Here is a 21,907-nt window from a genome sequence, read left to right on the forward strand (position 1 = left end):
TCTTGCAGGCTCCATTTCCCATTCTGCCTTTTATCAAAGTAGCGTTGGATGTGTTGTAGTTTGTTCCTCTAAAGCTTCACTCGTACCTCCAGGAAGGATCTCTCCACCTGTTCAAATGGTGATTTCCAGAGAATCTCTCTCACCTGTGGCTTTTGCACAATCCAATCTCACAGATCAGTATTTGCAGATGAGCCAGAGGGTCAGTATGAAATGGGTGAATCCTCAGGTGTCCGCTCTGTTGAATGGGAAATCATACAATGGTAACCGCACATATATATCTATATATAAACTCACCACCTTGCTCAATTTTCCAAGGTTGTCTTCACATTGATAATATCTCACAAAGATATCAAAGCTTCTTTCTTGAGACCGCATTTTCATCAATCAAACAATCAATATATTCAATTCAATTTATTCAGTTCAATTTATTCAGTTAAATTTATTCAATTAAATTTATTCAGTTCAATTCAATTATTCAATTTCAATTAATTTATCAATATTCATCAATAAATCAAATTAATCATTTTGGATGACTCCTTGCATAAGCCCTTTCCCCAATTATGTCAGGACAGGTCCATCTATTGACTGAGATCGAAGCTCATCGGTCGTCACCTCTGGTTCATACCTCATGTCAATTGACGAATCACTGTTCTGTCCTAGGGTCATATCTGACCTATTTTTCCATTTTGCCTGGTCTTCACAAATTTTCTTTGCAACCACTAAAGGCAACTCATCCTTCATTCGTGAGACCGCCAAAATGGATGGCAGATATTAAAGTTCTTTGGGAAAAATATCTCATCATTTTTCTTTTAATAGTACCCAAATCTCTTGGCAATATAAATTTCGTAAAACTCCTGAAATAAGACTGTAAAATTCCTTCAATCATGCTAAATTTTGAAACTCCATCGCTTGTAACACCCAATTTATCCCATAGGGCTTGAAAGTTCTTTCCCAAGTTCATGCAATCATTCTGCATCTGAACCCTATGATATCATTCATAATAATCATCATGATTTTATAGTCATGGTCCTATCATAATCATCTATTTAAAACGAACATTTCCTTTATCACCACAGCTATGTGGTATAATCAACAATAGAATAAAACTGTACATAGCAACAGGCTACCTCATGGCCACTTAGTATACCTATTGACAATAAGTCATAACAATATCGAATAATCATTGAACAATTAAAAAATCGCTTCCACTGCTCCAGCCGCAGCATTCGTCATTTTGTCTGCTCATCCGCGTGACCAAAACGAAATAAAGGGAGCTCAACCATTACACAGCGCTTTTAATGGCGCATGCCATAGGAACTCAACGCAATTTCGACTCGGCCAGAAAAACGAGCAAATTTTGCAGGATGTTAACTGGAATTAGCCGTGAAAATATATACAAAATACACAAAAATACACACCCACAAAAATAAACAACAAAACCCAAACAAACCCAAGGTCGACCATCTTACACAGTAAATTACATCATTTCAGCATCGTATTGATTGCTGAAATATTCCAGGGTTTATACACACCTTAAAAGAGGTATGCTTTGTGGTGTTGCCCCCTCCCACGTTTATTCCAGGGTTTATACACACCTTAAAAGAGGTATGCATGGTGTTGCCCCCTCCCACTTTTAATTACTCATTAAATTACTCATTAAATTACTCATTAAATTACTCATTAAATTACTCATTAAATTACTCATTAAATTACTCATTAAATTACTCATTAAGTTACTCATTAAATTACTCATTAAATTAACTTTCATAGTTTCAGCATTGTATTGATTGCTGAAATATTCCAGGGTTTATACACACCTTAAAAGAGGTATGCGTGGTGTTGCCCCCTCCCACGTTTATTCCAGGGTTTATACACACCTTAAAAGAGGTATGCGTGGTGTTGCCCCCTCCCACTTTTAATTAAATTACATCGTTTCAATTAAAAACATCGCTTCTACTGCTCCAGCCGCAGCATTCGTCACTTTGTCTGCTCATCCGCATGACCAAAACGAAATAAAGGGAGCTCAACCATTACACAGCGCTTTTAATGGCGCATGCCATAGGAACTCAACGCAATTTCGACTCGGCCAGAAAAACGAGCAAATTTTGCAGGATGTTAACTGGAATTAGCCGTGAAAATATATACAAAATACACAAAAATACACACCCACACAAATAAACAACATTTATTCCGTTCAACAGAACAAACATTTCCTATATCATGACATGCATGTCTTCAAAATTATATGACCAAGAGAAAAAGTAAAACTAATTAAAACTGCAGGCAGTGATGATCCGGGGACCATACCGCTCCATGCTGATTGGACGGGTGCATGCTAGAGTCATTAACAACGACAGTCCAGATCCGATTGTTCAAAATTTCAACTCAATCGATCGAAAAATGAACGCAGGGATGCATTTTAAAGGTGCAGTGGCACTAACTGAGTTGCCACGAATATGGCCACGAAATTGCCAATATAGCCATCACAAAATATTTTCCTTAATCAATTGGCTCATAGCATAACCAATCTGTAAGTATTTCATCCGAAGATGTATCTCTGAGGAATTTTAATTAAATAAGTCATTTATAAATCAACGAGTTAATTTATTAAATGATTAATCAATAAATCAAAATTTTCCTTGACAGCCACATCACTTGGTCAGTGTCATGTCCAAATATCAGCTTCCTTACTCAAAAGGTGCCTGAGTTAATGTAATGTAATTACTGTAATAAGATTACTGCAATTACTGTAATGATTACTGTAATTACTGTAATTACCGGAACTGTAATTACTGTAATTACCTCAGGTAATTACTGTAATGTAATTACTGTAATGTAATAAGAAATGTAATTAATTAAATAAGTACTTCATTAATCGCTAATAATTAAATAACTCGTGAATTCTTATCCGATTTACTTAACATTTGAGTGTCCCCAAAACGTTGGAGCAAAACGTTGCAACAACGAAAGTGAAACGTTGTAGCGATGTTGTGGAAACGTCAGCAAAACCCAACATTTGAATGTTCCCAAAACGTTGGAGCAAAACGTTGCAACAACGAAAGTGAAACGTTGTGGCGACGTTGTGGAAACGTTAGCAAAACCCAACATTTGAATGTTCCCAAAACGTTGGAGCAAAACGTTGCAACAACGAAAGTGAAACGTTGTAGCGACGTTGTGGAAACGTCAGCAAAACCCAACATTTGAATGTTCCCAAAACGTTGGAGCAAAACGTTGCAACAACGAAAGTGAAACGTTGTGGCGACGTTGTGGAAACGTTAGCAAAACCCAACATTTGAATGTTCCCAAAACGTTGGAGCAAAACGTTGCAACAACGAAAGTGAAACGTTGTAGCGACGTTGTGGAAACGTCAGCAAAACCCAACATTTGAATGTTCCCAAAACGTTGGAGCAAAACGTTGCAACAACGAAAGTGAAACGTTGTAGCGACATTGTGGAAACGTTTTACAACAACATTATTTCAATGTTGCAGGAAAGTAATGTGAAAAACGTTGAAACAACGTTGTGGAAACGTCAGCAAAACCCAACATTTGAATGTTCCCAAAACGTTCCCAAAAATGTTCTCTCTCTGTCTGTCTCTCTTTCTGTCTGTCTATGTCTCTCTCTGTCTGTCTCTCTCTCTGTCTCTCTCTCTGTCTATCTCTCTCTCTTTCTGTCTGTCTCTCTCTGTCTGTCTGTCTCTCTCTGTCTGTCTATCTCTCTCTCTGTCTGTCTATCTCTCTCTCTCTGTCTGTGGTTCTCTCTGTCTGTCTCTCTCTCTGTCTGTCTCTCTCTGTCTGTCTATCTCTCTGTCTGTCTATGTCTCTCTCTGTCTGTCTCTCTTTCTGTCTGTCTATGTCTCTCTCTGTCTGTCTCTCTCTGTCTATCTCTCTCTGTCTGTCTCTCTCTCTCTCACTTTCTGTCTCTCTCTGTCTATCTCTCTCTGTCTGTCTGTCTGTCTCTCTCTATCTGTCTGAATATCATCTTTATCTCTGTCTGTCTCTATGTCTCTCTCTCTTTCTTTCTGTCTCTCTCTCTCTGTCTCTCTGTCTGTTTGTCTCTCTCTGTCTATCTCTCTCTGTCTGTCTCTCTCTCACTTTCTGTCTCTCTCTGTCTATCTCTCTCTGTCTGTCTCTCTCTCACTTTCTGTCTCTCTCTGTCTATCTCTCTCTGTCTGTCTGTCTGTCTCTCTCTATCTGTCTGAATATCATCTTTATCTCTGTCTATCTCTATGTCTCTCTCTCTTTCTTTCTGTCTCTCTCTCTCTGTCTCTCTGTCTGTTTGTCTCTCTCTGTCTATCTCTCTCTGTCTGTCTGTCTCTCTCTATCTGTCTGAATATCATCTTTATCTCTGTCTGTCTCTATGTCTCTCTCTCTTTCTTTCTGTCTCTCTCTCTCTGTCTCTCTGTCTGTTTGTCTCTCTCTGTCTATCTCTCTCTGTCTGTCTCTCTCTCACTTTCTGTCTCTCTTTGTCTATCTCTCTCTGTCTGTCTGTCTGTCTCTCTCTATCTGTCTGAATATCATCTTTATCTCTGTCTGTCTCTATGTCTCTCTCTCTTTCTTTCTGTCTCTCTCTCTCTGTCTCTCTGTCTGTTTTTCTCTCTCTGTCTATCTCTCTCTCTGTCTCTCTCTCTATATCTTTCTCTCTCCCTGTCTATCTCTTTCTCTCTGTATTAATTTGTTCAACACTGCAAGTTACATGCATTCTCAAAACCATGATCGTGCTGAAAATATCATGTACGACATTGGGTGGTTTGCCATTGCCTTCCCCAAAGCGCTTAATTATTGTCTTTCATTTAACCGTGAAGCATGTCTGAAAAGCTTACTCATTTTTATTTTATTTAAATCCCCCTAGCCGTTCCAAAATATAAGCACATTGCAATGGGGGAAAATATAAAAGTGCATTTTTCCCATCCAATTTGACTGAGAAAAAATATCTGTATATAATACTTTCTTTGTCCGCCACCTTAATCGCACACCTAGAGCGGGCAGCTCAGGGGTACGTCTTCAAGTGCTAAACACATGTACCAGCCTTGTACATTCCACGAATCCTGCACCAAATTTTCTCATACTCACTCAAATTAGATCCATTGCACATATCTGTTCATGAAATTTCACAAATGATCCCAAGTAATTAATATTGCAATGACCTCTAAACATTCCTAAATCATTCCACTTGTTCAAAGAACGTTCATTTCGCAAGAAAGAGCGGGGGCAAGAGACAGGTAGCAGAAATGGAAATGAGGGACAATGAGGGACAGTGAGGGAGTGTCGGTATGCAATTTTCATCCAATCGCCATCTTTCACAATAATTCTGGACCGGCATGAGATGGCGTTGTCTGTCATTAATTTATACGTTGAATCAAACGAGTTTTAGACATGGCGGGAAAACTGAAAAAAAATTATTTATTTATTAATTTAAAACGGGTGTACACGATTGTACACGTGTACGGACCTTACCGAACCGGCAAACAAATCGCCTCATGGTGCACTTCATGAGCCGATTTGCCTGCAGACCAGAGTAAGGCTCTTAACACCCAGCGTATAACGTACGCATCCTCGCAAGCACACGAATAATAGAATCATTTAAAACGTTCCATCCGTGACTTTTACCTCGGACGGTCGTGACAAAAATACGTTTACACTCCTTGGATTGTCGTTATGTTACCTAAATCTCGGCAAGCCCCACACACACATCCTCCACCATGTTCAGAATTAAACACAGGTTCGTATTTCATAATGGACCATTCCCCAAGACGCCATGCTTACCTTGGCGAAGTCCACTCGAAATCCCAGCGGTGCCTCCAGATTGTCGGGGAAGTGTTGTGAGATTCAAGACTCCAATGATGTCACAGGTTTACAAAAGATCACAACTTTATTAACTGGTTGTTCACTTCATTCCAATACCAAATAATACCGTTTAACTCAATGGACCAGGTAACTCTATCCGCATAGTCCCTCTTTCGTGGCTGATGTCTTCTCTGCAGCGCCGTACTCGTGGTACGCGTTCATTCCATCGGGCAGGGCTTCTGAGGATGAGTGCTCCTCAGTCAAGGAGATGTTCACTCTTTTATGGGCACCGCAGTATTAATCCTTCCTCCGCTAATCCTAATCCGTTCTCCGCAAACGTTACTCGGTCGCCTCACTGGCACCAGCTCGCTCCCCTCCTGCTGCGAGTTCCATTTACCAAACAATAGGGGGGTGCTCCAGCCTGGGGCTGTGACCAGGTGGACAAGAGATTACCATGTTCGTGCACATTCCTGACATTCATTTACGAAATCGTCTATCTGCTTCGTTACCAGTCCGAATCAATGAGTTACCAGTCCCAATCAATGAGTTACATTTCCACATCTGTATGTATGTCAATCTTCACGAAATTCACGAAACCTTCAGGTCACTATTTTAAACCGATCTTCCCAAAACCTCACCAAATGGTAGAGTTGGTCATAAGCAGGAAGCCTTAAATTTTGCGGTCAAAAGGCCAAAAAGGTCTTTCTTGTTTGTCTGTTTGTCTGTCTGTGAGCAGGATTTCTCAAAAAGTTATGGACGCATTCAGATGAAACTTGATGGATGGGTTGGTTGTGTGACAAGGACAAATTGATTTGATTTTAGCGAAGATCCAGATCCAATAATTTTTAAGTGACACTTCACCAATGAGAGATCGGGCCAAAAACACAACTCTCACTTTGTCTCTCTGAAAAGACCGACTGGACAACCCTCCCATCTACTTTCTGAACAATCCTCTCCAAGAAGTTCTGTCACTCAAGCTTTTGGGTCTCACTATCTGCCATGATCTTTCCTGGGAAAACCACATTTCCAATCTCGCCTCAAAAACAATCTCGTCACCGACTGGGCATCCTCCGTTGTGCGAAGTCCTTCCTTGGACGTTACAAAATCATGCATTCATTAAATAAAAACAATTTTTATAGAAATCGTGTATGTCACAGTATTGAAATACAGACTTGGCATTTAATATGGAATTTTTTTTTGTGGGGGTGAACTTACTTTTCAAGATGTCTTAGAACCAAAAGTTCATTGGAATTATGTTGAAATTATTCCAGATTTTGTTAATGTGACCTTTAAAAGAAACAAAAACCACATTTGACATTTCGAAGCAAATAAATTGATCCTTGAAAGTGATGTAAACTTATATCGAACTCAATTCATGGACAGTACTGTGTTAAACTTCTGTACGTTTTCCAGAAGTATCTCTTTAATTTGCACATTAGCCAAATTTTTTTTTAACAAAAACAAAAGTTAAATTACAACTGGGATTACGGACTAAAATTACAGTTCAGTACTTCGTGTAACCCCCACGAGCATTCAGGAGAGCACGTACACATTGAGGCATGCTGTTCACGAGATTTGCCAAGGTTTGGACAGGAATCGTTGCCATGCAGTGACAATAGCCTGCTGCAATTCATGCACAGAGGTCGGCTGCTGGTCCAAGTGGTCGATTTGACGCGTTAATTCTGCCCACAAGTTCTCTATCGGATTCATATCCAGGGACATGGCAGGCCACTCCATATGCTCTACACCACGGTCAGCAAGAAAGTGTTGGATCATGCGAGCACGATGAGGCCGTGTATTGTCATCTTGGAAGACAAAGTTTCCTCGAAAGGCTGCACGAGCAAATGGAAGCAATGTTTCTTCCAGAATAGCCCTGTACTTGAACTGGTTCAGGTTTCCATTCAGAACAACCAGGTCAGTTTTGCCCCCTGCATGAAAAGCAGCCCAAACGGTCACCCCACCACCTCCAGCTTGGACTCTTGGCACTATACAATCTTTGTTGTAGGCTTCATGGACTTGTCTGCGCACTCGGACGCGGCCATCTTGACGATATACCAGAAATCTAGACTCGTCACTGAAGATCATGTGATTCCAGTGTCCTGGCTGCCATTGACGGTGCTCTCTGGCCCACTGCAATCAGCGCTGGCGGTGTTGTCAGGTCAGGCGTGGCTTTCTCAGGGGACACCTGGCACGATAGCCTGCTTGAACCAGTCGTTGGTTGACTAGCCTTCTGGATACAGGCACATTTGTCAGTTGCTGCCACTCAGCCCTAAGCCGATTAGCTGACTTGGTATGGCCATTGCGGTCTAACCGGTGCAGCTGGCGATCATCCCTCCTTGTGGTTCTGCGGGGACGTCCTGGCCTCGGTATTGGAGTAGGGACACCCCTCTGAGCATTTCGTTTCAGGATCTTTGACACCTGACCTTGAGTGATGCCATACTACCGAGCAATAGCACGCTGTTTCATGCCGTAATTTCGTAAAGCCAACACTCCATGAAAAACAGCATTGTCGAGGTGACGGACCATCTCCAGAGGAAGCGGCAATAACTTTTGGAGACATGCAGCAGTTGTTTTCCACTAATACAGAATGCAACAACCCTTGTATACCAGACTGTGAAGCCAATCATCAAATGCACCTGTCCGTACATTTTGCCACGCCACCTGTGATATAATCCTGTTGTTGACTTCTTGCTGCGACAGACAATCAGTGACATGGTTCTTTGAACAAATAAATCACCAAAGTGTAAAAGAAACTCACCAGATTGATATACTGAGTTAAGAAAGTAAATCCAAGTCAAGAAAAAAAAAATATTCCGTATTAAATGCCAAGTCTGTATATTGCTCCATAAATTATATGAAATCCCAAAACTGTTATTTCTTTCTTTTTAAAATAAAACTCGAACATTTTATATTGGATGTTCTTCTACCATGTATTTATTTGTAATCACATCCCTGGCACAGTTACACAACAGTTTGTAACCACATTTATGAAACGCACAATGTTGCATCATTTTAACCTTCATCACATTCTGTACCAAGGTTGTTCCCTTAACCACGTGAACTTAACATTTTCCACTTCACCATATGCACGTGAAATTTATATTAGTGCAACACAAGATTGCCCGTACTCACCTCCATTTTGCCCGGATGCACCTACATTGTTATATTTGTTCTTTATTATGTTTAAAATAGTCTTATAAGCATTTTGAATGAAGATAAATTGGAGCACCTCATTTAATATCTTATGAATATATCAAAGCTTGTCTTTCAATACATGTCTTTCAATCCTGACAAATCTCACACTCTTACGATGTCTCTCTGAAAAGACCGACTGGACAACCTTCCCATCTACTTTCTCACCAATGCTCTCAAAGAAGTTCTGTCGCTCAAGCTTTTGTGTCTCACTGTCTGCCATTATCTTTCCTGGGAAAACCACATTGCCAAGCTGGCCTCCAAAGCCAGTCGCCGACTGGGCATCCTCCGTCTTGCGAAGTCCTTCCATGGCACACCTGAGCTCCTCACCACATACAAGGCTTTCTTCCGCAGCTCAATGGAATACTGTTCTCCCCTCTGGGCTGGTGCTCCTGCCTCACACCTAGCTCGTCTTCACGCTGTTGAAACCAAAGCTTTCAGAATCATTGGAATCTCTCGCGATGAAGCTAACTCTGAGGGCTTTTCACTCACTCACCGCAGGCAGGTTGGTGGTCTTTCTGTCTTCTACCGACTCCTCTCCGGCCTTGCTCCCCCAGCTCTCTCTGGGCTCTGTCCCCCAAATATTCCTACAGGCCGCACAAAAACTGCCAGCAACCCCCTTATGGTTAAACTGCCAAAATCAAGACTCTCTGCTCACCTTCACTCTTTCATTCCTCTTTTCTCTGGCCTCTGGAACAAACTCCCCCACTCCCTTCAATCCCACTCCTCCCTCCAGGTCTTTAAAACAGCTATTCACCACCATCTCTTATCTTTCCCCATCCAAAACCTTGATCTTTTCTACCCCCACTAATTCACCCCAGATCCACTTTTTCTAAATTCCAACTTCTTTCCTGGAAGTCCTTGCAGTGTCCATATGTTTTATACCTCTCCCACCTCCCCCAAGCCCTCTCCCTCCCACAGATCTCTCGATGTCCCTGCTCTCAAATGTTGTGTTCGTGTCCTTCCCCCGCCCTCCCCATCTTGTCTATCGCTCCCCTTATTATATGTTTTATGTGTCGGATTTCGGATTGACTTTTTGTGTGATTAATGTTAGCTCTTTCATGAGCCTCGATCTTGTATACAAGAAAAAAGAAAAAAGAAAGCAGCTACAGATTGTAAAAGTTACACTTTGACTGGGTTATAAATTGAGGCAAAAATCAGGTTGAAAAACCCCCACCTATAATTTGTGTTATGAAACCAATGAGGAATGTTTGCTGCTTTCAGGACACATTGTTATATATATATATATATAATTTTTCCAGCTAATGTGTTTTATAAATATAGATATAAATAAATAAATATATATAATTTTGCAGTTAATGTACATTCTGGTATATTTCCAGCTTCAGTAAACGTTTGTCATATCCAAATGAGGAAAGTATGTCCCGTGGTCAGATCGCTGAGTCTTGAAGTTTTCTGAGTCTTTAAGTCTTGAGGCATTTCATAGAGCACTGTGAAGAGAAAGGAATTGACACGATGAGTCAGTTGTGTCATTTGTTACACGTCACAAGCCGGATGTGGTTTAAGAACATGGCGGATGGGTTGAAACTCACCACTCCAGCAAGGAGAGCAAGCAGAACTGCAGCAATAAAGCAGCAGGGGCCGATTACGAAAATCACCCAGAAGGGTAAAGGCGTTTCCCTTTTTACGATTTCTGTAAAAACATTTTTTTTAAACGTCTCTGTTTGCATTAATATGAAAGTTAGGTTGGACCAAAAACATCTGAAACCTACATCCTGAGTACCAGCACTGCAGGTGCTATTTGGATGTAATATTAATAGCAGCAATTGTTTTTGTTTTACATTGATCTCAGGCTAATGGAGGATTGTGGACATGAATCACAAGCACAACAAAGATGTTCGTACATATCAGTGTGCTTTTGATGTGAATTACAAGGACACTATAGACAATGGACAGATACATACAATTCGTCCATAAAGTCCTTGAGCAAATTTGAACCTTTAACGTTTGAGGTACACTACCGGTCAAAAGTTTTAGAACACCTCAGTTTTTCCAGTTTTTATTGAAATTTAAGCAATTCAAGTCCAGTGTATAACCTGAAATGGTACAAAGGTAAGCAGTAAGACAGACAGACCATTATAACCCTTAAACATGTAGGTCTTTCCTTTGGAGAAATTGCAAAGAAAGCCAAGGTGTCAGTGATTAGAGTTTCCTACACCATCAAAAGGCACTTGGAAACTGGAGGAAACTCTGACAGGAAGAGGTCTGGCACACCCAAAGCCACAACAGAATCAGAAGACAAGTTTCTGAGAGGCAACAACTTGCGTGATAGGCGGCTCACAGGACAACAGCTTCAAGCACAGCTTAACACTGGTCGAAGTAAGCAAGTCTCAGTTTCAACTGTGAAGAGAAGACTTTAAGCTGCAGGTTTGACAGGTCGAGTGGCAGTAAGAAAGCCATTGCCAAGATGGCAAAATAAGAAAAAGAGGCTTGCCTGGGCCATGAAGCACTGCCAGTGGACTACTGAAGACTGGAAGAAGGTCTTATGGACTGATGAATCAAAATTTGAAATCTTTGGTTCATCACGCAGGGTTTTTGTACGCCATCGAGTGGGTGAACCGATGGTTCCTCAGTGTGTGACACCAACTGTCAAACATGGAGGAGGAAGCGTGATGGTCTGGGGCTCTTTTGCTGGATCCAGAGTCGACGACTTGCACAGTGTGACTGGCACCCTGAACCGAAAGGGCTACCACAGCATATTGCAGTGCCATGCAATACCCTCTGGTATACGCCTAGTTGGTCAGGGGTTCATCCTACAGCAAGATAATGACCCTAAACACACCTCCAGGCTATGTCAAAACTACCTTCGAGGAAAAGAACAAGACGGTATGCTTCAAATCATGGAATGGCCAGCACATTCTCCAGACTTAAACCCCATCAAGCTGGTTTGGGATGAACTGGACAGAAGGGTGAAAGCAAAGCAACCTGCAAGTGCAACACATTTGTGGGAACTTCTGCAACAGTGTTGGGAAGAACTTCCCGAACAATATTTGATTTCCATTGTAGAAAGAATGCCACGAGTGTGTTCGGTGGTTTTATCTGCAAAAGGTGGCTACTTTGCTGAGTCAAAAATTTAAATTACATTTTGTTAAACAAAATGATTGTATGATTTATTTTTTTAATCTCCAATTGTTTATTTGTTCTATGCTTAATTTCAGAGTACATCGAGACATTAAACTGCGTAAGTTTCAATAAAAACTGGAAAAATTGAGGTGTTCTAAAACTTTTGACCGGTAGTGTACACATGATATAAACACATTATAAATGGCATATGAAAGCATAATTCATTAAGTTTTGTTCATGTTATTAATGTCGTTTTGCTGTTGTTAAATCTATTATTCTCTTGGGTTTATTGACGAGTTGACATTTTCTGATGAGGGAACTTCCACATGATCAGTGGTAAAGTCAACCACCCCAATTACCACATCTGGTTCCCAAACTACGATGAATAATAAACATTAAACTCTTACATCATCAATCCCAAATCGAAGTACTCCCCTCTCGCACATACACACTTGTTCTTCCGTTCCGAACTAATACGGTGGATGATGTGGGATAACAAGAATGTATTTTTCTGCCAAAACTTGTTGGAAAAAGAGCTCTGTGCGGCGTGGAGCAGTGTCATAATAGAGGAGCCTCTCGTTCTTCCACTTTTCTGGTCTTTTCCATCTGACTGCCTCTCACAAATGTTTCATAACTTTCACATTGAAAGCCGCATTAACGGTAGCGCTCTTGGGAAGAAATTCTGCGTGAGCCATTCCTTCCATGTCGAAGAACACAATCAGCAGGACCTTCACTTGTGATCTCAACTGACCTGCTTTTTCCGATCTCCATGACGCAGATGTCTTCCACTGGGAGCTCTGTGCTTTCGTTTCTGGGTCATTCCCATAAACCCACAACTCATCACCCATTATCACCTGGGGTAAGAATGTTGGATCCGAAACGCATTGATCAAGCAGGTTGAATGAAATGAAAACATGATTTTCTTTTTGGTCACCTGTGAGGATGTGCAGAAGAAATTTTGACTGGTTCTTCTCCGATCTGTGATCGCAGACTGGTCTCTTCTGCGATTTCTTGAATGGTCAAATCAAATCCAATATATACAAACAAACAGGTAGTGGACAAAGAAAATGGGAACACCAACAGAATGTCACATAGTAGGGTGTTGGACCACCTTGTACATCCAGGACTGCATGGATTTGATGTGGCATGGAGTCAAAAAGTGTTTGGAAGGAATGTGGCACCGAAGTTCCACAAGGAAGTCCTCCAATCACATTGCTTTGATGGATGTAGAACCCGCTGTATTTAGCGCCTCTCCAGACAGCCCCACAATGGTCCAGACAGTCTTCCGAAAGTAAATGGGAATCGGATTGCTGTAGGTGAACGTCGGATTGGTAGTTCCTCATTCCAGTTGATCAAAGTTAAGTTTCCAGCACCAGATACGTTGTGTTTTACTGTTTTACTTCAATTCCTGTTTTGCGGTTTGTATTTTCCATCCAATTTCGTGTGCCAAATAATCGAGTTTGTGTCCATGGTAAAGTCCGGCCTACAAGTGCTAGTTGGGCTGTTGCTTCTGGCTCTGTTTTTGATCCCATGTGCTTCGTCTTCCCTCCTTTTATGTCAGGTATTGTTGCTTCTGATCCTTCAGCTTAAACCTTTTCCGCTCCTCGCTCCAAAAAAACCACAAACAACAAAAAGCTCTTCTTCACTCCAAACAAATAAGGACATCAACAGAATAAAAACGAACTATATCTCACGTGTCTCCTCCGCCCCTCCACCTCTCAGCTTTCCCCCAGCCCTCCCTACCACACACCCTACCCCTTCCCCCAGCCCCCGGACCACTCCACATCCCTGCACCCTCCAAGCTTCGATTCTGCTCCACAACGTTTCCTTGATCCTTTCCATATTCCTACACCCTACCAGCAGCTCCTCCTCCCCTGTCCCAAACTGTTTGGACTTCAAACATCCGAGGCCTCCACTCCAACCTAACAGATCTCTCAATGCACTCCACTGATGATAAACCAGACATCATCTCTTTAACACAATCCTTCCTTCCACAAGACCACAGGATTAACAGAATTTATTTTTTCTTTTTTTTTTTGTATACAAGATCGAGGCTCGTGAAGGAGCGAACATTTATCACACAGAAAGACAAACCGACAAACCGACACATAACTGACAAACCGACACATAAAACAAAAAGCATCGGGAGCGGTAGACAAGATGGGGAGAGAGGGGGAAGGACACAAACACAACATTTGAGAGCAGGAACCGAGAGACATGGAGACATCGAGAGAACTGTGGGAGGGAGAGGGCTTTGGGGGGGAGGCATGGGAAAGGGGGTGGGAGAGGCAAAAAACATATGGACACTGCCAGGTCTACCAGGAAAGAAGTTGGAATTACAAACAAGGTGGATCTGGGGTGAATTAGTGGGGGTAGAAAAGATCAAGGTTTTGGATGGGGGAAGATAAGAGATGGTGGTGAACAGCTGTTTTAAAGACCTGGAGGGAGGAGTGGGATTGAAGGGAGTGTGGGAGTTTGTTCCAGAGGCGGGAGAAAAGAGGAATGAAGGAGTGAAGGTGAGCAGAGAGCCGAGATTTTGGCAGTTTAACCATCAGAGGCTTGCTGGCAGATCTTGTGCGACCTGTAGGAATATTTGGGGGACAGAGCACAGAGAGAGCTGGGGGAGCAAGGCCGGAGAGGAGTCGGTAGAAGACAGAAAGACCACCTACCTGCCTGCGGTGAGTGAGTGAAAGGCCCTCAGAGATAGCTTCATCGCGGGAGATTCCAATGATTCTGAAAGCTTTGGTTTCAACAGCGTGAAGCCGAGCTAGGTGTGAGGCAGGAGCACCAGCCCATAGGGGAGAACAGTATTCCATTGAGCTGCGGATGAAAGCCTTGTATGTGGCGAGGAGCTCAGGTGTGCCTAGGAAGGACTTCGCACGACGGAGTATGCCCAGTCGGCGACTGGCTTTGCAGGCCAGCTTGGAAATGTGGTTTTCCCAAGAAAGATCATGGCAGATAGTGAGACCCAAAAGCTTGAGCGACAGAACTTCTTGGAGAGGATTGTTGAGAAAGTAGATGGGAGGGTTGTCCAGTCGATCTTTTCGGAGAGACATAGTAAGAGTGTGAGATTTGTCAGGATTGAAAGACATGTTCCACTTGTTTTACCAGTCTGTGATTTTGTCCAGGTCTTCAGAGAGTGAGGAGGCTGCGGACTGCCGATCTGAGGGAAGAGGAATGGAGCGGCAGAGAGTGGAGTCATCAGCAAAGAGATAGAGAGGATTTTCCAGAGAGTCGGAGAGATCATTGATAAAGACCAGAAAAAGCACAGGGCCCAGCACACTGCCTTGGGGAACTCCAGCCTGAACAGGAAGGGGAGATGAGAGAAATCCATTCAGGGCCACACGTTGACTACGACCAGAGAGGAAGTCCGCAAGCCATGCATGGAGATTTCCATGGATACCATAGGAGTAGAGTTTGGTGAGCAGAGCTGGGTGCCAGACCGTATCGAAGGCACGTGATATGTCGAGGGAGACAGCTCTGATTTCCTGTTTGGCATTGAGGACCTCCATCCATTGTTGAGACAGGAGAAGCAGCATGTCCAGAGTAGAGTGACCTGGTCTGAATCCAAATTGATGATCAGAGATCAAGCTATTGGAGAAGAGGAAAGACTTCATTTCATCCTTTCATCCTCTCTTACTCCTTAGTGTCTCTATCTGACTATTGTCACCTCCAGTTTGATTTTTTTTTTTTTTTTTTTTTGTATACTGAATCGAGGCTCGTGAAAGAGCTGACATTTACTTCACAAACAAATCAACCAGACAAACAAAATATATAAAAAGAGGGAGCGGAAGACAAGAGAATGGGAAGCACACAAACACTTGAGAGCACACAACATTTAAGAGCAGGGAGATGTGTGGGAGGGAGAGGGCTTGGGGGGAGGAGGCGTGGGAAGGGGGGGGGGGGGTGGGAGAAGTATAAAACACAAGGACACCAAGGACTTCCAGGACAGAAGTTGGTATTTCAAAAAGTGGAATTGGGGTGAAATTATCGGGGATAGAAAAGATCAAGGTTTTGGATGGGGGAAGATAAGAGATGGTGGTGAACAGCTGTTTTAAAGACCTGGAGGGTGGAGTGGGATTGAAGAGAGTGAGGGAGTTTGTTCCAGAGGCGGGAGAAAAGAGGCATGAAGGAGTGAAGGTGAGCAGAGAGTCTTGATTTTGGCAGTTTAACCATAAGAGGGTTGCAGGCAGATCTTGTGCGACCTGTAGGAATATTTGCAGGACAGAGCCCAGAGAGAGCTGGGGGGGCAAGGCCAGAGAGGAGTCGGTAGAAGACGGAAATACCACCAACCTGCCTGCAGTGAGTGAGTGAGAGGCCCTTGGAGTTAGCTTCATCGCGGGAGATTCCAATGATTCTGAATGCTTTGCTTTCAACAGCGTGAAGACGAGCTAGGTGTGAGGCAGGAGCACCAGCCCAGAGGGGAGAGCAGTATTCCATTGAGCTGCGGGTGAAAGCCTTGACGTGGTGAGGAGCTCAGGTGTGCCAAGGAAGGACTTCGCACGATGGAGGAAGCCCAGTCGGCAACTGGCTTTGGAGGCCAGATTTGAAATGTGGTTTTCCCAGGAAAGATCATGGCAGATAGTGAGACCCAAAAGTTTGAGTGACAGAACTTCTTGGAGAGGATTATTCAGAAAGTAGATGGGAGGGTTGTCCAGTCGGTCATTTCGGAGAGACATCCTAAGAGTGTGAGATTTGTCAGGAGTGAAAGACATGTTCCACTTGTTTGCCCAGTCTGTTATTTTGTCCAGGTCTGCAGAGAGTGAGGAGGCTGCAGACTGCCGATCTGAGGGCTGCAGACTGCCGATTTACCGGAACCCCGTCCTGGTGGCGGAGTTGCACTGTGCATCATGTACTCTACATATCCCACATTGTGTACTGATCATAACCCTCCCAAACCTCAGGAGTACCTCTGGCTGTAACTTCCCCTTCGCTTGCACCTCATGTTTGTCTGTGTATATTCCCAACAGTGACATCCCAACGACAACAGTGACGTACCATCATCCCAACAGTGACGACTCCATCTACATCTCTCTCAGATGACATGGACCAACTTTCAAATGCTCATCACAACGATCTCCTCCTCTTATGTGGTGATTTCAATTGTCACCATGCAAATTTGCTGGGAGTTGGTACATCTCTTACCAGCCATGGGACTTCTGCAGAGGACTTCTCTATGGAATTGACTCCATCTGTTAACTTTTCCACCTGGATTTCTGTCACTGGCAAATCCTCTCTTCAGGATTTGGTTATGACCAACTTTCCTGCCAATGTATACAGCTCTTCCTCTGCCCCAAATGGTTCATCTGATCTTGTTCTTGTGAAGTTAAAACATCTCTCAGGTCATTCTCAGAGAACAGCCTCAGTGCCAGCATGTCTGGCAGTTTACTCAGGCAAACTGGCTGGGACCGAAAGCAGCCATCGCACTTCAGGACTAATTTCCTATATCTAGGCCATGAGCCAATGGGGTTCGTCGGTATCAGTCAGAGGGAGCAAGGCTAATTGTGATTTTTAGCAAGGCTGGGTCCATTGAGATCGAAAATGTGTGACAGTGTGTAGCTCTTTGCCATTTCTATTTTATCACTCGATGTTTAACTCTAACCCCTAAGATCGCCGGTTACAGATTTTCCATCCAAAATGTATCGGGCCATTGTCAGTTTATGGTGTGTAAAGAATGTATACAAGTATTTTCACCAACGTTTTGTATCTTGTTGGCAAGTTTATTTAATTCCTCATATGATTGTATAAAAATTATGCACCAGTGATAAATCTAATGGCCACAATGAACTTTCAAATATGATAAAAATAAGCGGGATTTTCTTCCAAAAAAAAAGCCTTTTTTTGCAATTGTATGGTTTTATATTTAATTATTTGAAGACAGCATGAACCAAATAGCATCATTCATCAATAACTTGTCCCAGGAGCCCCTTTCCAACATTTTTATACCACTTGTAATCTTATCTGATACATGTTGACATGTGTGTGCCCCATGTTCTACACTGACCCTCAAATTACGATTCTCGCCAATTTTGCAACTGAAATTGGAATGCGATGCAGATCACAATATTCATTCAAAATTATTAAGTTTGGTGACCCAATGACTGTTGACTAGGTAGTTACCATATGGTACACAACGTTGGTAATTCCAACCCTCCCCCCATTTCCCCGATACCTTATTGTCTAAGAAGCGCATGCATAACCACAACATCGAAGTGGAAGTATAACTATATGCTTGCCATCTTACTATAATTCACCAAATGTCCGTCCGTCCGTCTGTCTGTCCGTCCGTTCGAAGGTACTGCAAAAACGGCTGAACCGATTGCAACGATATTTTGGGTGGGTAATCCTGGGATCTCCTGGAGTAAAATAGGGTATATTGTTTTTCCAATTTCAGCTTTGGCCTCCAGCATTTTCAGGTTTGGACTCCCGCATAACGTTATTTTCCCGGGTGCCGCACAAACGGCTGCACCGATTGCTGCACAGCTGCGCTGCACAGCTGCACCGCACAGCTGCACCGATCGGACACAGTGACCTCGGACAAAGACCTTTTATAAGGACATGGGTTGAATCCCTGCTTGAGAGAATGCCAACCCCCTCCCCGCCATCACGGTCGTCTCTCCAACTAACAATCCCACGAGATATGCGGAAAGGACGACCCGAAACCAATTATCTTCTTTTTGCTTCGTATATAAACATCATTAAAAGTAAATATTGACCTCGGCCAAAGTCCAAACGACGTGGGTTTAATCTCTATATGAGAGAATTCCACATAGCTATTTGGGCGGTGTATACGCTAACAGATCGCTGCCTCCATCGATCTTGCCAAGGCCGTAACACCTATCGGCTCAAAATCCTTTTAACTGTTGACTTGGTGGTTTTTACAATGAAGGAAACATTAACAATGTTGTTAACAGTTTATTTTGCGATTAATTTGTGATTGGAGTTATGTTGTTTGGAATGAAAAAAGAGATATCGAGTTCAAGTAAATGACGACATGCCGTGATGGTTTCTACTTTCTAAACGTGAACTTCGCGGATAGCCATGTGCAGATTCGCCACGGACCCACGATCGATGTTTCTATACGAGAACATACCCGTTTGTTCGCGAACGGGTACGATTTTCATGGAAGTCCTTCACGAACTTGCTGTCCATGTCTGACATGCGACTGAGGGTGCTACAGGAATGTGGAATTTATTGGTTTCATGCTTTAGCGTTCGCCGTATCTGCATTGCCTGTTTGCTTCTGGCCTCCCACCCATGCATAGCACGGGTATCTCACTAGTATTAAATAATATACCACTGCATGACTTGCAAATACCAGTTGATTAAATTAACTTAGACTGGAGAACAAATACTAATTTGTTTTGGTCATTGTGGTAATTAAATTAATATGGGTTTGTATCATCAGGCACTAAATCGATTATCTTTTATTTGTCCAGGTAAGATGGTCAGTGGTGATGGTGGTTGTGATGGTGGTAGTGATGGCACTAATCTAATTTTACAGTATTTATCAGGCGAGATGGTGGAGGTGGCCATCTTGGTGGCAGCTGTGAAGTAGTACTCCCTGTAGACAGATAGTACCATTACGATGTAGTATCCAAGGAACCAAAAGCGTGGAAAGTCACACAGTGATATCTGCATCATTAATAAACTATCACTGGACATCGGATAAGATGATCACCTTGTTAACCCTCAAACATTTGAATGATGGACACATTGCTGGAGGCCGCAAGAATAAGGCACCATACACCTATCTTGGATATTGCTGGCCATGCTGGATCCTTGACAGGATAAGACATTCCCAAAGTCTTCTACCACAAAAAATGCAGGCATGTATTCACTATGAAGCGGGACTTGGAAGCACTGAAACGGAAAGCAGAATCAAACCTTCGTGCTGATGCTGGAACTAGCTGCTCTACTAGCAAGAGGAACGCCAGGAGGTCTTCTTCAGAATCAGGTGTCTATCAACAAGACTATAATCTTTGGGAAAGTGAAGTGTCACAAGGGAACATCCACGCGTGAAAAAATTGACCATGGCCGTTGATCTGGGAGATGATGTAAAGCTTCGCGATTGTGAGGTCAGGAAGTGTAACACAAATATCTTGGCTGTTACGAGCAGGGAAGTAGTAGCTGTAGAAGCACACACACTACCATTTCTCTTGCTACAAGAATTACACAAAGCCCAAACCAACAGAAACAGAACATACTGACGTGGACAACGCCATGGTTTCTAAAAACCATCCGTTGCAAGACGAAACATATGAGGACTTGTTTCAATACATACGAAACGACATCATCCTCAACAAACAAATTGTCCAGGTGAACCCCTCACAGAAAAGCTGGACATCTTGATGACTTCCAAAAGAATGCAAGGCATTGGTCATTCCATCAAAAAAAATTCCGTAGGAAAATGGAAAGTGAGCTGGGAGACAGTATTCAGATCTTCCTCAACAATGGAGGGAAACTTGTAGCTGTGCCTGGCAGTGTGATACTATAAGACACTGTCAATGAAATACAAACTTTGAAGAGAGAACTGAAAATTTGGAAAAACAAATCATCAAACTTTTCCAAAATCATCGATCAGGCATCGATCACCGAAACATATATTGCTCCCATTTGCTGTTAAAACACTCACAGGCAATGTTGAACTAATTCAGACCTTGAACCGACTTGGTCATGGAATATCATACACTCAACTGGAAGAAAATGGCACAGTATTATACCTCCATAAACTTTCTGCTAGCTTGAATAAGCAAACTGTCCTTCCAGCCATTATCCAGCCACACCTATTCACCAACTTACGAGTAGCATGGGAGAACATCAATAGACTAGAAGAGACACTATCTGGTAAAGGAACTACCCATAGAGTGAATGGCATTGCTGTACAGGCCAAAATAAATGAACCACATCTCCCGAAGGCGCCTCTCCCAAACATTCAGAAGCAGCGTACAGTAACTACGGGACATGAAGAACTGCCAGTATACATTATTGGTGAGCGTGTTGGGCCACATCTGCTGCAAACAGCCACAACATCTTTAGGAGCATGCGATGAAGAAATGGAAGTTGCTCGCAAGAAAAAACTTCTCTGGATATTTTCTAGGCAGGTGGACACAGCAACACAGAAAATACCAAGTTGGATAGGGTTCAACATCACCACCAGGGGCTCCATCATTGTCTCGCAAGATATCGTTGGCTACTTGCCCACAATAAATGCCCCAGCTACAGATATGTCTACAGTTTCAGAAATCTTACAACAGTCGGAACTTGTGAGACAAACACTGAAGTTACAGGACATCGTCGTGGTCATGGACCAGCCTCTATATGCTAAAGCCGAGAGAACAATAGGCAGGACAATACTCAGAAGATTATAACCTCGTTCTTAGAAAAAGTGAACGACACTGTCATAGATCTGCACCAATCCGATACACTGTTGGAAGATCCAACTTTTAAAGGATTGCATGCTCTTTGGAAAGAATTATTGGAGCATCTTCATCATGACAATGGAGATTGGTCAGCATTCTGGATGTCATACGTGGATATTGTCTTAAACTCCATATTATCACGACATATAATCTATTATATTATCTACATATTACATATTATCTTTAAGCTGGTTGCTTGCATGCACTGTTTGTGTAACCTTGAGGGGAAGTTGAGGCTGTGTGGGCAGAACCACACTCTTATGTTTTGAGTTAACCTTGCTGCACTGTTCCTGCCAGCACATTTTGCTTTGTATAAATGCTGCTGCTGTAGAGCCATTTCGTTAGAGATCTGCAAGGGTGACGTATATGCTATTTCTTACGTAGATGCTTATCTCTCCATGTACACAAAATCTAATAAATTCCTC

At 42.7% G+C, this 21,907-nt stretch overlaps 2 protein-coding genes across 4 annotated transcripts in view; one reads left to right on the forward strand and one right to left on the reverse strand.

The window, feature by feature from the left end:
- Positions 1–8,470: 8,470 nt before the first annotated feature.
- Positions 8,471–21,907, reverse strand: part of LOC137414318 (uncharacterized) — a 96,337-nt gene continuing 82,900 nt past the window's right edge. For 2 of the 3 annotated variants that reach the window (XM_068099807.2, XM_068099806.2), the window contains 2 exons: positions 10,531–10,631; positions 8,471–10,428 (listed from right to left, as the gene is read on the reverse strand). In XM_068099807.2, the coding sequence (XP_067955908.2) occupies positions 10,402–10,428; positions 10,531–10,631 (128 nt within the window). In that variant the 3' untranslated portion in view covers positions 8,471–10,401. The remainder of the gene's footprint in view (positions 10,429–10,530; positions 10,632–21,907) is intronic. The other variant, XM_068099808.2, reaches the window with a different exon arrangement.
- The window catches only part of LOC137418960 (uncharacterized), a 106,536-nt gene continuing 95,114 nt past the window's right edge, over positions 10,486–21,907 (forward strand). The window contains exon 1 of the mRNA XM_078785613.1: positions 10,486–10,604. The gene's annotated coding sequence lies outside the window, so the exon portion shown is untranslated. The remainder of the gene's footprint in view (positions 10,605–21,907) is intronic.

Source organism: Myxine glutinosa, chromosome 10 (genome assembly GCF_964187855.1).
Source record: "Myxine glutinosa chromosome 10, kmMyxGlut1.1, whole genome shotgun sequence".
Taxonomy (NCBI): Eukaryota; Metazoa; Chordata; class Myxini; order Myxiniformes; family Myxinidae; genus Myxine; species Myxine glutinosa.